This window comes from Stegodyphus dumicola, chromosome X1, assembly GCF_044657685.1.
Source record: "Stegodyphus dumicola isolate Sdum_Otavi_A_Nest chromosome X1, ASM4465768v1".
Taxonomy (NCBI): domain Eukaryota; kingdom Metazoa; phylum Arthropoda; class Arachnida; order Araneae; family Eresidae; genus Stegodyphus; species Stegodyphus dumicola.
In genome coordinates, this window is record NC_140780.1 from 181,001,701 (window position 1) to 181,019,934 (window position 18,234).

At 32.3% G+C, this 18,234-nt stretch overlaps 1 protein-coding gene across 2 annotated transcripts in view; it reads right to left on the bottom strand.

The window, feature by feature from the left end:
• The window catches only part of Amph (amphiphysin), a 110,345-nt gene that overhangs the window by 44,742 nt on the left and 47,369 nt on the right, over positions 1-18,234 (bottom strand). For both annotated transcript variants that reach the window (XM_035352638.2, XM_035352628.2), the window contains exon 2: positions 8,342-8,422. In XM_035352638.2, coding sequence (XP_035208529.1) covers positions 8,342-8,422 — 81 coding nt within the window. The remainder of the gene's footprint in view (positions 1-8,341; positions 8,423-18,234) is intronic.

Below are 18,234 nucleotides of genomic sequence, written 5' to 3' on the forward strand. Positions count from 1 at the left end.
TATCATAAATAAACGATAATCAAAAATCGGAATTTTATCATCAATAAAACTGATTTCTGTGGAAGTACTTTCTAGTCATTTGTTCTATTTATTTTGTGTGTAAAAAGGCGATGATAAATTCAGACTTCTAACTGGATTTAACTCTATCATTAGCTTTAGCAAATGTGTTACAGACATCTGATTTTTCATTAAAGTTTGAATTGTATGTGTTTGCTTTATTCATTTTGTATTCCACGTGCGAATATAAGCAATTTTTGTATTACATTATTTGCTTTGTGAACAACAAAGTAATTCTAAAATTACAGCTTTGCAAATGTGTTTACGAATGATACAGTTAATGAATTATATGTATTTTCTCAAATACTTTAGATCTTCCATCCAAGAACTACATGCAGAACTTTTGACATATTTCCCCTAAAATGGCGTAAAAAGTTAAAAATATTTAATTTGAAATTATACAGCTCTTACTCAAAATGGTTTTCCACGTTTATTTTAATTTTAATATGACGCTGTGATACTTTTGGTTCTAAAAAGGAAATGTACATTTTTAACTTTTGTTTGTAGAGGGCAGTGGCCCAAATAACAAGTAAGTATTTAAATAATGAAAACTGAATTTCGATTTATTTATTTATGCAATTATTTAGTACATATTTAATATTTGGCAAAAATGTCTTTCAGATAACACAATAATCTTAATTAATATACTAGTTAGCTACAAAACAAGCTCTTTTATCTTTAAAATCTGCATACATTCATTACTATATTTTAAGAGTTTAATTAATGAAAAGCTATGACATGGTATTCTTTATTGGGTAAAATCTTCTATTATGATACGGAATGCTTAATTTTGAAGAATTTCTGTTTATCGCAAGGAAATAATCAAAATATTACCATAATTCATTATAAATTTACACAGCGTTTAGGGCCAAGAAAGCTCATCTAATGCGGTTACTGTACTGTAAATTCTAGTTTTTCAAAGCTTATTCATTTGCAAGAGGGCCTAAATATCGTTACGATTTTCGACTTCCTTCAACTTTTTGTAATAAGGAAACTTGAGGTGAGTCGGAAGTCTTTTTGATCCAAGAAGTGAAGGATTTGGGAACAAATTTAGTATTACGGCAGAAAAAAGTACAGAACGAGTATAAAAATATTTTGAAGAAAAACCATCTATTTCATCTTAAAAGACTTCCTTATATCATAATTATTAAGAATATCAAGTTCATTGCAAAAAATGTAGAAATTCTATGGGTCTTCCTCTATAAGACAACTTCAGCAATAATGTCATTAATAGATGAGACTATTTTTGAAAACGTAACGTTAGAGATGATATGAAGTGGAAAAAAAAAAAAAAAAAAAAAACTGTTGAAAACAGTATTTGGCTCAGTGCCAAGGCTCACGTCCAGCTGAATGGTGTAGTCAACAAACAGAAATGGAGTCTCTGCGGGCCTGAGAATCCTCATCTCAGCACTTCATTTCGTAAAATGCTATCCATAGAGTACAATATTTTCTAAGCGAACAACCGGCCAACAATTCAAATATGATTTTATCAATGGGTAGAATTATTGGCAATTCTTGAAACAAGGATCTTATCACCACAACGTGATTTATAATTATTAGTGCATGCAGAATTTAATTCGTCGGGAAAGAAACAAAAAAAAATGTTTTTTTTTTTTTTTTTTTTTTTTTTTTTTAAGTTAGATACAGAAAAATTCTCTGGAATCAGTAGAGTGTCTTCCCTCATACAGCCTAATTCAAATCCATTTTTTCAAAATAGGCAATAAAATTTTTAATTACACTTGCATTTTAAACTACTTTCATTGCAAGAATAGCTCAAACAATAAATTACCCTATTTTATCAGACGTTATTTCAAACTATTAAGGTTTATCTAACTGACTTGTTTTTAGATATATCAGCTATAACCTTCTCTAGGAAAGAATTATTTTATTTAAGAACGGAAGGGAAGAAAAAATATTTAAGATTTTCTGTATAAATGAAATTGTAAATGAAATATTTACTCTTTTAGTTTGGAGGGAGAGAAATTTTCATTAGTAAACTTTGATTAAACCGCAGATCATTCTCTTACGTAGATAAAACGCTAATGAGATCATTTTGATCCATCAGAATAATTACCACAACTATAAATAAATGGTTTATTGATTAGTTGCGAAGTTCACAGAGTTTCAAAGCTCAGAGCCTTACATATCTCTATAAGACTCTGTTTTTTAGGTATTGCCTAGTTTCTCACAACTGCAGGCACGAATTTATTGGAGAAGTCAAAGAACAAGAATCAGCGTAATATGTGTAAATTTTACAGGACAAGTTTCGATGCTACAGAACCATCTTCCTCAACTGCCTAAGTGCAAATGAATCTGAGGTACAAATTTATTTCACAAAACTGCAAACATTTCCCTTTTCGTTCGGTTATCAGTGATTAGCTTAACTCTTAGCTTTGCAGATTACAACAGATATAGTAAGCATTTTTGGGTAACAGGTTTTACAACAATCATGTATGTAATCATTTTAATCGGGAAATCTCTAAACATTAGCATAATCGCAAGTATAAAACATTAAAAAAAAAAAAAAAGTCTTATCAGGAAAGGCAAAATTCGTTGAAAAGCATATTTTAGAAAGTATGAGGAAGTATGATAAATTCTTAATGCTTTATTTAAGGTGGAATCTGCCTACTCTGCAGCAAGAAGCTATTTTTCTTCGTTGGTCAACGCACTTTGCGTAGTTCGTTGTTTTTGCTCGACGCCACACGTTTCAGTCAAGGTCACCAAGTGGGAAGAACCCCAGCAGTTGTAAGGAATGACAATCACGTAACCGCCATGTTTGGGCTTCGACGAAGGTAGTAAAGTGACCGTGGAAATGCTCTTATCTTTCCCATTCGCAACAAGTTGAGAATAGCCTTCACGAGGCTTGAGCCAAGTTTAAATGCAGGTAGCAACTACAATAGTTTTATCTTGATTTTTCAGTTGATTTTCTGAAATATAAATTATTTGATGTTTGACATAAATTATTGCAGCTTTCTGTTCATTGCGGCCAAAATTCAGAAGTTGATTCAAAAAAGAAATCACTTCCTGGTGAAATACAAGAAGAGTATTGAACTCGTAAGCGAAAACACCCGTTCGTTGTGTGAAGAAATAGGTCAGTGAAAACAACAGACGGCAAGTCACGATTACTAACAAATGTCGAATCATTTCTGCTTGTTACCTCCCTCCCTCCTTTTTTTTTTTTTAATCAATCATCAATTTGATGACGACAGAATTTCTTTTCACAGTTAAGAGAAATGCTTAATTTTACTTGAACATCAAGTTAATCATGCATATTAAATAAGAGAAATGCATGCTTTATACCTTTGATTGATTAACATTTATATCTTAAAACGAACGAAGTTTTCTTGTTTGATCTATTTGCAATATATTAATACAGTTAATTAGTTTAATAATTTCAAGAATCATTTTAAAAGAATGCTGACGTATTGCTTAGTCTACAAAGAAATAATATCGTCCAAAAATGTTGTCTACATACTTAATTTGATTCACGCTTTTTTAGGTATACAGCATTCTTAAACAAAGCTTCTTCTCTTTACTTAAAGTATTGCGGAAGAAACATGCATTCTCCAGCAGCATACTGATGTCATTCATTTTATTGGCATATGACATGTCTAAGAAGCATTGCATTCTTCAATTATTGTGTCTTATTCTAACATGTGTGTAATATATCATGATCATAATGGATATGCCCTCTGAAAGTAAGTAACGCAGGCTCATTTATGCGGCTCATTGAATTCGCCCGAGTATACAAACAGATTATTCAGTGTCTCTGAATGCCCTTAGGCTTACTCTTCAGAGAAAGTTCTTAAAGATTACGTTGAACTAAGTATTCTTATTACCAGACTTTGATGTATGATTCTAGGACGTAGTTAGAAAAGCTGGAGATAAAGGCCGATACCTAGGCAATAAATATGTCCTTACACTTGTACTAATTACTTTAGTAAAATTGCTTGTGCAATAGAAATGCGCCTGGCAAGACAAATAATACTCTCAATAACACCAACACACTCACAAGCACCCCCCCCCCAAAAAAAAACCTTCAAAAGAATTGTCGCAGTGATTGTTCTGAGACAAATTAGAATCTAAATAAAAAAACTGTTATGGAAAATAGAATCTCCCATTAACCTAACTTGTGAAATTGAATTTATCTTACAGTATATTAGAGAATTAGATCCCGCATTTCTAAATTAATTTTAAACTTCTATGAGATTTTTGGGTATAAGTTACAATGAGTTGCCTCATTTTTCATGAGAAATTTTAAAACGGTTAATGTTTTAAATAAATCACATCACAGGCAAGTATTATCATGGTCCGTACAACAATAGAAAAAAAAATTCTGGCAGCCGGAAGTCAAGTTAGTAGTTCACTGTTTTTTATTTCAATCTTTATTAAAGGGATAAACATTTTAATTTCTCTGTCCTTTAGATGTTCATTTTTCTGAATCACATCACTCACTCCAGAAGCATGCAGATTAATTTAGTATGCAAAAAAAGAAGACGCTCTTCACGTAGCAACGAATTTAATTCGAAGGTATATCGGTTAGAGTACATATGAGCTGAATTACTGAACGGCTTATCTTGGGCGGCTGTGCTATGTAAGTCTGACTAAGTGGTATTTAAATTAACTTTTTGTAGGTTAGAGTTGATGTGAATTAAAAAGTAATCTCTTCAAAAAAGTGAACAGGAGTATTATTTGTACGTAGAAAGTGGTTATTATTAAGCCTATATCTAAAGTTTTAAATTCGGTCAGAGACACTGGAGTTTGGCTTTAGTTGTTTCGAGCGAAATCATAATTCTATGTATAGGAAATCACAGTCACGTGTAAAGTAAGCTTCGGTACTTTAAATCGGAATATCAGTAGAAAGTTCTTCAACTAAAGCAACAAATTTTTTAGAAGTTAATAAAACTGAAATTGATATTAGCTACTGAATGTTTAATTAAATTTCACTTTCCCTAAGAAGAGTCAAAAATACGCGGGAAAACTGAGGAACGGGAAGTCTTTCGTCAGAAACGCTGAAGTGAAACAAATAAATAAAATAATGCTAAATAATATTATTACTTGATAATTAGTTCTCTTCGTCGTTCCCGAAGGCCTTCCAGAAAGCTCCACAATTCTGATTTTAGAAATTAGACTCTGATGACTTAAATGCTTAAATGCATGTAGACTGAAGAACATGCAGTTACTATGAGCTTAGTGAAACTCACAGATTATAAGGCATCAGTAATCATTTATTGCTGTCAATTTACTTCTGTGTTCATTTAGAGCTCTATGTTATAAGGAATTTTCGTCTTCCCCATTTAGTGCTGTCGTGGTGTAAGCGGTAGCATATCCGGTTTTCAATCGGAAAATTCGGAGAATGAATCCTGGCGACGGCAGCTGATTCTTTACGTTTCTAATGCTCAGCAGATCATAATAAGCTCTGTAAGAAGCGCCGTATTTAAAATATAGTGGATAATATTTCTCCACCGCTTGGATTTGATGGCTTGGTTTCTTCCGATTACAATCGTCCTTTAAGTAGAGAAAAATGTAAGGAATTTTCGTCTCTCATTGCGTACACTTATGGTGCAATCAGTAGCGCATCCAGCTGTCAGTCGGGAGATCTGAAGTTCGAATACTGGTGAGGGCACTGCTGATTTTTCATCTTTCTGCTCTGAAAGGTCTAATGGACTCTACTGAGTAAAGGCTTTTAATATGCCCGGCATATTTTAAGGCTAGCTAGCTAACAGGTATAGGTAGAAGTGAGCGACATACCAGAATTTCACCATTAATGCTTACAAGTATAATTCTACCTCACTAAGTATTCAGCTGCGTCCAGTTTTGATGGCGAACACCCACTGAGACAGATCCGAGGCTCTCACACTCCTCTTCCTGAATCAGTAAGGTGGTAAGAGCTTAGGGTCAGGTTGTGTATCTAGAATTTAGTTACATATGTGTACATTATAACATTCTCCCGCTCTATAAAAGGAGCACAAAATATAAATTCCGAAGATACCTCAAAAGGAAAGCAATTTCATACTGCAATTAGTGCAGTATGAAAATATTCAAGTAGCTGTAAATCAAAAAGTACAAAACTTTAAATCTAACTAATACCCACTACTGTAAAAATTATCATCAGTTTTATTATTCAAGGAATGTCTTCTTTCAATGTGTTTTAAACTACCTTCCAGTTTAGAGTTTTTGCCAGTTTCATAAGCAAACATTATGTGAAACAGTTTTCAATAAAATAATTTGCGAATAATTTATTATTTATTAATATTTTATAATTTAAAATGTAAATTATAATTAATTCATATATTAAAATCCTTAAAAATTATAATTTCTCCTTTCTTTAAAGTGAAAAGGGATTAATAGTTTCACAAATATTTTGAAACATTCGATACCCTTAACTGATTCATTGTTTACTATCTCAGTGTCCATCTATTTAAAAGTTTAGAAGCTAAGTACAATCAGAGCTAAAGAGTACCATACAGGCTTCTGAAAATATTATGCTGTCTTCGAAAAATGAAACTAAGTAACAACGAGGAAACAATTCATACTAGATTAGGAAGTACGAAACTAATTTACGAAACAATTTGTGTGAATGCTAAGCATTTGAATGTAAACTTTAAAATACCTATTTATACCTTAAAAATATTGATTTGTGCTAATAACTCATGTGAGATGTATGTACATTCATTTGTTTATTTACGTTGTGAGGTGTATTCAGTCCGCTTACGGAGTTAAAGCGTTTACGTCAACAGATTAAATCGTCAAGGTCACAGTTGTGAATTATGCTCTTGAGTAGAAAACATGCAACCTATTTGCAGGCTTTTGTTAGCTCAGTGAATAAGAACAGTCTGCTTCCAAGGGGCAGAAAGTTTTGGTTTTGAATACCATTCAAAGTTCAGATATAGTATCGCCTCTTAATATGTAAATGACGAATCAAGATTGATAATCATTTCATTCGGAGGCCCACCAGCGGCCGAGCGGTAAAGTCGCTGAACACTGGTAGTTCGGTCCGAGGTTCGAATCCCGCGAACGGGCTGGCTGCATGGGCGTTTTCGTGGTTTTCCCCATGTGTAACGTGTATACGAGCCAGTTTCCCTTAGAAAGTCCTCCACGAAAGGCATCCCTCCCCTTAGGCAGATAGCCCTAGTGTGCTTTGCCATAATTAAATACACAATTAAATACACATTTCATTCGGAATACTGACTGCTTGGAATTTCAGATCTCGGTTTGCTTAAATGTAAATCGCTTCTGTATTTATATTCGAATTTAAAATGCACGATTTTCTAATGTTCGGCAATTGTCAGACTTTGCACAAGGCCGCCTTTGATGTTATTTTATAATCAAGGCTAAACCGTAGACTACGCCAACAATGGATTAAACCATTCACAATTTTTTAAGGCGAAAATAAAGGGATTTGTTATATTACCTTTTACTTATAGTCTTCTAAAACTGAGTAAGTTATTTCTATTACATTTAGGTGGATAGAGCATATGTCTTCTACTCAAAGTTTTACTTTAAAAGATTCTGATTGTTTATGTATTGGTCTAATATCTACTGCTTTTTGTAATAAGGTAAAGTTCCTATATTTACGTTCCGAAATACGCATTATAATGTATGAAATGCAAGTAGTTCCGAATTATCGTCACCACCTTACTAGAAATTTCCAAAGTTTCAGAAAACGTCAAATTCTGGTAACCAGGCGCATAACGATTATTTCGGCAACCAACCAAAAAAAAAAAAAAAAAAAAAAAAATGTGCATTACGAATATTCTGCTTTAACGTCGCCATTTTTGTGTCGTTCTTTTTTGTTGGATTCCAACTTCCAACGGCTTTTATAGGAAAATTATGATTATTTTTTGTCTTAACTAGAAAATTCATGCTTGTGGGATTTTTTGTATGAAGAAGAAACAGAGCTGAAACCTCTGTAGGAATACAGTATTTTGCCGAAAAATTGCTAAGAAGCAATGCTTCAATGCTTCGAATCCTTTCTCAAAGCGATTGAATTAAAATTTCCTTCACAACAAGAACGAAAACCCGCTTGTTTTAGGTTCACTGATTGTTTTTTGAATAAATATGTAGTTGGAACGCAAAATATGTATGCAAGCAATATTTTTTTTTAATAAAGGTAATTGTTTTTTTTTTTTTTTTTTTTTTTTCCTTCCTAAAATTCGCCAAACGTCATCACAGTGGTTGCAATAATACGTGAGTACCAAAATGCAAACGGAAATTCCACTGGAAAATGTAAACTTTATTTCCAGTGGAAAACAACACAATATATAGTATAAGAAGTACTTACATGCTGTTTGTTGAAATTGCTGATGTATATGTTCAGGATGTCATCTGTCGTTCGATCTGCTTTCCCCAGATTTTGTAGAATCTAAGTAATAAAGAAATGCTATAAGTTTTTAAGTACTTATACATGTTTCACATAAAGAGCACTGAAAATGACATTATGTTAAAGCAAGTTATAAAATACAAATGAAATTTATTAATTAGCATTTTGTCAAATTCGTATATAAATTGTACGCAAAGCTGTCCGAAACTATTATAATTTTACTTCTAAACTTTTTCTATTGCAAACAAGTAAGTTTCCTGAATTTATTACATACGTAAAATTACTGTCTAGTCTTTTTAATACTAGAAGTCGAACTCATGTAGAAATAATAAGGCAATATTTAACAATATGTACATCTCATATTCATTTTTTCAGCTTGGGGCTCACCAGCGGTCGAGAGGTAAAATCGTTCAACACTGGTTATTTCGACCTGGGCTCGATTCCAGGCGAACGGCTGCATGGGTGTGTTCGTGGTTTTCCTTATGTATAACGTGTATACGAGCCGGTTTCCCTTAGAAAGTCCTCCACGAAGGCATCCCTCTCCTCAGACAGATAGCCCTAATGCAATAATGAACTAAACCGAAACCTTTTCAGCTTGGCGATCTAACAAAGCCTGCTTGGCTTGAATACAAAGACTTAAGAAGACATTCGTCAATACATAAATCCTTGAAGCCATGCAAGATTTATTACGTAAAACTGTAAGATTTTAATTTAATTAGTCAGTTATTTTATTGCTTTGACTCTTCTGTACCTTCGTCAGCTTCCACCAGAAAGCAAGTTAGTTTAAAGCAGAGATTCCCAGCGGGGTTGCTATTGACCTTGTGGAGATCGATGAAATTTTAAAGAGAGTCAGTGATAATCAAGGAGTCGACTGGCAGTCGATACGCGAATATGCACAGGCAATTGATCTGCATAATCAAGATCCCATTGATTCGAAAAACTTTATATAAAAATCATTGATAATTAATAGATTATTAATATAATTGTTTATTGATATAAAGTATATCATGCGGTAAGGAAGAAATAGTATAAAACAAATAATGTAAGGAGAAAAACAAAAATTATTTAATACGTTTTGAAAATCATTAATATTTTTAGTATATAATTTTTTATTCAATAATTGCAACATAAAAAAGTAAAACACAGTAACGTAATTTATTTCTTCACACCGAAATACTCTGACTCTCTTAAGGTAATTATTTTGGGTTTTATAGGTTTTTTAAATAACATGACAGAATTTAATTTTTTCTGAACGCTGACAACCCCATTAATAAAATTAATAAAATTTAATATATATATATATATAAGTTAAGCGATAAGAATTGTAAACTCGCATTAAAGCTATATCATTTTCTCTTCGTTAAAAAAAAAAAAAAAAAAATTGCATTTCTGTTTTTCGAAACTGCAGCAGTTAGTTTTTAAACTTTGATTTTGAAATCTTTTTAGGAAGCTTTGACTAATTGATTATATATATCTGTAATGTTTTAAGTGTGTAGACGTCACTGGAACTTTTAACAGCTTTCCATAGTCGAGTGGAAAGGCAGGAAGAAGATGCTGACATAATGCAAGTTCAGCTAATTAACATCTTTATTTCTAGGCACATTAGAATCATTCTTCGTAGACAATATACTTTCTGATCATAAACAATTACAATAATTTCTCACATATACAACTTAAAGGGGGCGACATCAAGCAGTGCAGCGGGAAGATTTTCGGCAGTGGCGGAAGCTAGGAAAGGAAGATGACGTAGTTAACTTGCGAGCGGTATTTACACAGTGTATATGCAGAAAGTACTCTAGGCTATGACTGGTTAATTTTAGTTTTAGTTACCTTTTTCAAGCAACGTTATATAATATGGAAAGGTCTCGAATTTGGGAGAACAGATAAATTTAGACGGAAGAACACCAAATATAAAAATCTGAAAGAAAACTTCTAATTTTAATTGGCTATAACCACTTTCATTTTTTAAAATTTAATTTGGGGACTTCCTCTTTCTGTCTTAAATATAGCGCTATAAGTCTAAACTGCGTCATGTAAATTAATCATGCGATCCTACGTAACGCTTAATGCAGCTACCTCTTGCCCAATTAAATAATCGTAAACGAAAACTTTTTTGACTCGAATTGAAACTTCTGACTCCCTCCCTTCTTCTAAATTACTGCGTCACTTTCGCTTAAGCTTTCCTCCTGCCCAGACGCTTTGCGACTACCTTTTTTGTTCACTAAATATGTGCTGAGGTAACAAAAATGTAGGGCGCATAAGACATTGTGAACCCAGGATTGTTTTCTTCAATAATAAAATTGTCTTGAATCCGGCCATGTCTGCCTTGCAAAGTTCTTCGCTGGACATCTATTACGCCACAGCCATGTTCAAAATCATTCTTTTCATGTCATATATATAGTATATATTCTACTTGGCTGACACCTGTTCATTATTCAGCGCCACACGAAACAAACTTCACGGGAGAGCCATTAATTTCATTGAAGCTAGAACGAATTCAGTTTTCGTTCAAAGACTGAATTATTTATATCGACACTGAATCGAAAATAAATGCATTACTTTTTTTTTAACTTAATACGATTATCCCTTATTGAAAAGGGTTGATTTTACTCAGGTGATATATTGTTATAAACAAGCCATTTGCAAAATTTAAAAGAAGATTTTAATGTTAGTTTCCAAAACAATGAAAATTTAAATATGTCAGCATGGCTCATAAAAACCTCTGAAGTCCGATATATCTGACCTCTATATCATAATGCAAGAAAATTTCATTGTATCGAAGGAGAATGCATTGCACAAAGGATGATGGACATGCTAAATTGAATTTTGAATTGTGGCTTGTATATCAATATACTTTCTGGGCAAATACAAGTTTTTTCAGTAATGGATAACCGCATTAAGTTATCAAAATATTAGGATTCTTTTCGATTCAGTTTTGATAGAAACAAGCCAGTTTTAGAATAAAAACCGAAGATAATCGTGATGTAGCTTTATATCAATAAATAATTATTTATAAATTTTATTAATACTATTTATAATCAATGGAATTTTAATATATGGCAGTCAATTGTCACTGCATATTCGGCTATCGATTCAAATTCGATCCTTTGAGCATCACTAATCCCCTTTTAAGTTTCATCGCCCCCTAAGGGGTCAATACCGATCCTGCTGGGTATCTCTGGTTTTAAGCATGAGTGAAAGAGTGAAAGAAGTTTAATTTGAAAACTAATAGATATACCTTTTCTTAACAATAAAATTAGAATCACGGCCACAAGTGTAACCAATGTTATCGACTAAATACGTACGAAAAAAGGCAATTAATCTCCTGTTCTCATGCGTGTCTTTCAAAAGTTATACAATGCATTGATCTCCTGCACAAATAATAAATACTGACAGAAACGACTCATCTGCTGTCAAAGGCAATCTGCTTTCACTTCATTTCGTTTATAAAAGTATGTAAAAATAATATGAAACAAACTACTTAATCATCATGTATCACTTCAAATGATTTTCACAAAATATGAAGTATGAGAATGAGAAAGGTAACCGAAACGCAGGCCTATTTCCTTTTTATGATTGTCACTAACCCTGTTATTTATTATCATAAATGGAACTTGATTGCATAATCTGTGATTTATTGAGTTAGATCTGAATTGCATGATGTCTCTGGCATTTAATAGTACTCTTTTCTAATAGAGTTGTACACCTTTTGATAGCAACAAAAAACATGTCATAAGCATTGAAGGAGGGAAGACAGAAATGAGGGAAAACATTGCAAAGAAGCCTTTGCAAGAGCCTGTTTTAAGTAAACCGTTGAAAATGAAATAAAAAACATTTTTTTGCCTTTATGGATATATGCAAAGGGAAAAAAATATCATTATTTTTTACTTTAGGAAGCAACGATAATGTTTTTAGCTTTATTTCTTTTTTGAGAGATTTAATAATAAAATGGAAGGAATTTGTATAACCGTCTAAAAGAATCAAATACAGGGCCTGGTTGCTTCAGCTAGTATAATCATTTCCTTAGATAACTATTACACAAACAAATTGCTTAAAATCAACATAACTGCTAAAATGAAAATCAACTTGAAAGAAATGTAGAGGAAAATTAAATCCTAAATTGAAATTTATTAGACCATACTTGGGCTGCCAAGAAAGGATACAAACTGAAGAATGATTCAACAGAAAAATCAACATAACTGCTAAAAGAAAATCAACTTCAAAAAGAAACATAAATAAAAATTAAATCCTAAATTTAAATTTATTAGACAATACTTGGGCTGCCATGAAAGGATACAAACTGAAGAATTAACTTTCAGATTACTAGTAAATCCGATAACTATTTATTTACTGTGTAAAGAATTTTTAAATTAACTTAGCACAAAACACTTGAAAACGGATCATAACGTTATGTCTAATGATATTCGCTCGTCGAAAAGAAATTCACGATGATATCGATTTTCCTCCTTCGGTTTAATGAGCGATTCGACTCAAGCGAAAAGCCCTATTTGGTAATTAGAATGCCTCTTGACAATAATTCAAACAAGGAAGAGATTATAAAATCACTAGAAAAAGCAGTTATTCAAATAAGCAACTTATTCAAATAAGGAAGAGGTACTTACCTAAGAAGAGATAATAAACCTACTAAAGTACAAAACAATGATGACGGAACTTCATCATAACGCACTATGCTAGATAATGTGATTACTACGATTCATTTTACTTGTTAATAACTGAATGACGTCAGGTGTGTTCAGTAAAAATTATTTATTTTCGCTGCATAACGAGATAGAATTTATACCAGAAAAAAACGATGGACAATATGTCCTTCATTCCACCATGTTTTTCATGGCGCTATTAAAACAATTTTAGCCCAATTATTTTGCTGGGCTGCGGCTTATCTGACTTCTTTGATAGTAACCCCCTGACATGCGAAAAAAATTGTTAAAATTCCGAATTCAGCAATCTATCTGCTGCAACTAAATTCAAATTAATGGCCTTAAAAATACGAATTAATGTGCTTTTTAGACTGATTTGCAGCAATCGAAACTTTTATTTGAAATCTTCAGACGTAAGAAAAGAAAAGAAGGGGGTTTACATGAAACTAATAACAATTTTGTGACGTCTGGTGAGTGTCAAAATCTGTTTATATATATATATATATATATATATATAAAAGGAAGAGTCTGTCTGTTTGTGTGTCTGTGTCTTTAGTTCGTGCTGCTAGTAAGCTAATAGACACAGGGCTACGAAATTGGTACATAGGGTGCATCTAGACAAGAGTCAGTGCACCTCGAAGCCATTTTTCCAAAATTCGAATGAGTTTTTTTTATTTTAAGTTTTTTGATGAAATCTCATAATATCGATAATTCTCTCTCATTATATCAGCAACAATGGCTGCGTGCCATTGTTGCTGATACCAATACTGTTGCCACTTGGAAAAATGAGGGCGTTTGTTTCTTCGTTTCTCTTGGACACTGGACGTTTGTAGAGAGAAGGCAACGGGAAGTTGGTTAATTTATTTATTAGGATAATTAATATTTGCATTAAGAGATATTGCTTATTTCATTGTCATTTTTTCATATGCAATACACTTTTATAGAATTTTTTTTTATAAAGTAGTTCTGCAGAGTAAAATTCTGTGCAGTTTTTAAATTTAATGTTTGGTTTTCCCTTTAGGCATTTTCGCGGTACATTTAAAAGCCAGACGAAGGCTGGCCGCGTAGCGGCTAGTTAATAATAAATAACAGCATCACAGACGTCAATGTATGTGAAAAAGTTAGATATATTCTTTCTTGGGAATAGTATGCGAAGACATAAATAAGAAGTCATCTGCAATCTCCTTCTTTTGCATATTTTCCGCAGGCTCCCTCGCGAGCCACATTTTTACAAAACCAGTTTACTTAAGGTATAAGTAGTCATCTATAACAACATTGGAATTCTGAGGCGAAGGAGGGAGATTTGAATTTTTTAACTTAGCTTTAGACAAATCATTTATATCATAGCATCGCTTAAGCCTACAGATGGTCATATGCCTTGATTGTTCGTCTCGAGATGAACGAATTCATTGCATGGAGTTATCGCGGCTTTCCTCATAAGTAATGTGAATATGAGTCAGTTTCCTTTAGAAATTTCTCTATGAAGGATGCATTCTAAGGCAGGGAGTCACTGCTTTGCCTTATCATTTAATAAACAAGTACATCTTCTCTTTTTAACAAAACTAAACAGAAAAATAAAACTTTGCTCGTTTAAAATCTTGTGTTCAGAGTTAACAAAAACTTATAAAGTCTGACTTAAAAGGAAAAATTTCCCGTAAAGTAAATAGCGTTTTTTAAATGAAGCTCTATTTTGTATTTATGTTTGTTTGAAAAACTTATTTATTGATAAGGAATGCAATGAGAACACGTAAACTTTAAAAAAAATTATTCAAGTTTGAACTTAATTTCTGCTCTCATTTTACATTAAATATTGGCCTCACATGCATGAGCCTATAAACCGTTTTCTCTCTAAAACACTACGTACATTGTTGATATAGAAGTGAATTAAAGGAGACGTTTCTGGCCATACATAGCTTGCTAGTAATTTAGAAGTTGAAAACAATTAGAAAAAAGCAATAAAAGCAGTTTGAGTCCATTAGGTAATCTCAGATTATTACGCGGGTAATTTTCCATAGCAATTACCACATATACCGGTGACTCTTACCTTTCCCTTTAACTGCGCATTGCAGTTGTTAGATTACATTTCTCTCCTCTTTTCCTATACGTCGTAGCAACCTTAACAAATAATTTATCATTCTCTGAGAATTTTAACTATTAGATTCTTTAGCTTTTTTTTTTTAAATACTTACTTTCTTTAATAAATGTTTCCTTAATTTGCTTCCTGAATTAATATAGCATTTTCGTTTGCATACTGAATAGCAAGTCCTTGCTTATATTATGTAAAAGAATGTTGATATAATTACTGTTATTTCTTGCTTTTTTCTCGACCTTGGGTAAAATTTCACCTTGGCGTGCCACTGGGAAAAAAACTATTGCTTGAATGCTGCTAGATCTTGATGTTACTATGTAAAGAAAATATTTTGCTTTAATCTGCTCTTACTTTAAGCTGGAAAAAGGGATCCAAATTTTTCACTTGCCCTCCTTTTCCCGGAAAAAAAAAAGAAAGAGAAAAAGTTTAATATCTTTTTTAATTTACCTTTTCAGTAATTTAATTTGTTTCGTAGTTTACAAAGAAGACAGATAGCAGATTTAAATACTTCTGAATATTTAAATGATTGTTTTATTGCTAAAACATTCAGAATTGTTAGCACTAGCAGCAATTACTTTATCATGAAGTTTTTAAAATGCTGATCAGCTAATTACATCTTTAACAAAATGCTGGGAAACTGCAATCGGGGGCTAAACAATTGATTTGTGCCTTAAGAACATATAACAAGTTATTATTATTATTATGTTTCATAACATTAAAGAAAAAGTAGAACTAAGCTCTCTATCAGATCTGTAGTTTTCAAGGAAACCGGACTGTACTATCTGCAGGTTACAACCGGGCAAGAAGACTTGGAAATCACTGTAAAAAAAAAAAAAAAAAAAAAAAAAAAAAAAAAAAAAAAAAACCTAAAATATTAGTCAGTAACTGTAAATGATTTATTCCCCCTTTTCCTTTTTTAATCTGCAGCTCTTTTCATCTCTTCATTGTTAAAGGGTTTCGGTTTCACTTTCAAAAGCTTTAATTGCATAAAATAAATCGATTTGTATTTGAAAGTTGTTCTCTTTAAGACTTAACATCTCCGTTGCCATTTCTGCATGCTAAATTGTACGATATATTTCTCATTATGATACTCATTATTCTAAAGAAAGCAACATTTACCACTATATACGAATTAAATTCCTGCGGAAAAATCCGAAGAAAAATCTAACACCCCTTCTTAAAATGTATGCTCGTCAATTAGATACTCATTTTTACAGGCTAGATTATTGAATCACAATAATAAACATAAAAGCCATTTGCCTAAGGTAAGCAATGCTCTTCATGGAGAACTTTCTAAGGGAAACTGACTTCTATTTACAGTACACCTGAGGAAAAACCCTGCAAAACACCCATGCAGCCTGTGTTTAAACTCGAGTTGAATTTCCAGTAGTCTTAATTACTCGGTCACTGACGGGGCTTTCATATTTGATAATTAAAGAAGATATCAGAGAACTAATGCTCTTTGAAACCACATTTTAGTTTTTCCCCATTTTTAATCATTATACAACGTATGAAATAAATGTCTGTTTGTATAGCACAAGATAATTTTATATGCTGATTTTTATTTATTTATTTATTTATTTTGTGCTAATTTCAAATACATGTTTTGGTCTTTTAGAAAGGGTAGTCAGGGTAAAATTCTATTCCAAAAGTTTCATATTACAGCTTCTTGGATACATGCTACTAAAAATTCATATTTATAAAGTACATTTTATATGACTGTATTTTAAATGCATTCATATTGAGCATTGGATATGCTAAACTCGTTTGTCTTTGGTATCTGATATTTTAAATTAGGTTTACGAGGAAAAAGGTGCTACACATACAATAGAATTCTATAACTGTTTGCATGTAAACTATATATTTCGACTGTAACACTTCTTGGAGCATAAGTATTTTCTTAAGTTTCATATCTAGATGTAATCTAAGTAGTCCTCAACATCTGAAAGTCTTTTCGTTCAAAATAATGAATATTATATTATCACATAAAATAAGTGCCACTGTGACTTTAGTAATTTCCTTTCGTAACATGGCTCTCTGAGCACCAAGAATGCGTGCGATTAGGATTCCCCGACATGCTTCGTCATCATTCAGATCACATAACTCATTTTGTTTTCAGCAAAAACCTAAATTCCAAGCGCACATAAAATTATTCTTACATACTCAAGAAAATATTTTCAACTTTCATTTATCTCATTCTGTAGAGACATTAGGTTATTTTTTGATACAGGAGAAATGAAAAATGAGCAATGCCCTCGCCGGGACTGGAACCTCGGACCTCTCGAATACGCGCCGGGTGTGCTCACCATTACACCACGAAAGCATGCTAAGAAGGCGGGAGAAATACCTTATATTTCTAGTAAATAAACGAGAAGTTATCTAAAAGTTCAGGTCAGAAAAATATAAGTGAATGTTGTTTTCATATATGTGACATTCATTCATCGATGCATTAATCTTTGTTCTGCTAACTATAAAATAAACATATCAGATAACTCGTAAGTGAAACTTTATTTAGTTTTAAGATTAAATTTTAAACTGTCCATAAAAGTTTCCTGGTGTAAAATATAAATGTAAAAAGAAATTTTTTATTCAAATTTTTAGTTTACATAAATCAGGTCAGTTTTCGAATCCCCACACCATTATGTTATAATGTTATTGCTACACATGTCTGCTTTTCTATAATAAAATCAAAATGATGCCTTTTAAACAGATTAGCTTCAGGTCGGATGAAATATTGCTTAGAAGTATTGATAATTGTTTCGTCAGTTGTTCTGTGCTTTCATTCTATCTCGTACTGTTGCAAGGAATTAAGGCATTTCTTCCGTGTCTACTTTGTGTAGCCAGCAAACTAGAAGATCGGTAATTCCATTAACAGTGACGGCATAGCTGATTTTTCTCGTCCGAAACTTAAGCGTCTTCGCGTAGTGTTTGTTCTTTTAAGGAAAATTAGATTGAAAAGGGGCATTTTCATGGAATACGGCATGAAGTTAACAAAACTGTTGGAAAAATCGCTTGTCTGAAGCTTTAATACGTATAACATTCCAATAATCCCATTCCCCCCCCCGTAAAAGGTAAAAAGATGTAACTCTGCCCATTCTATTTAATTA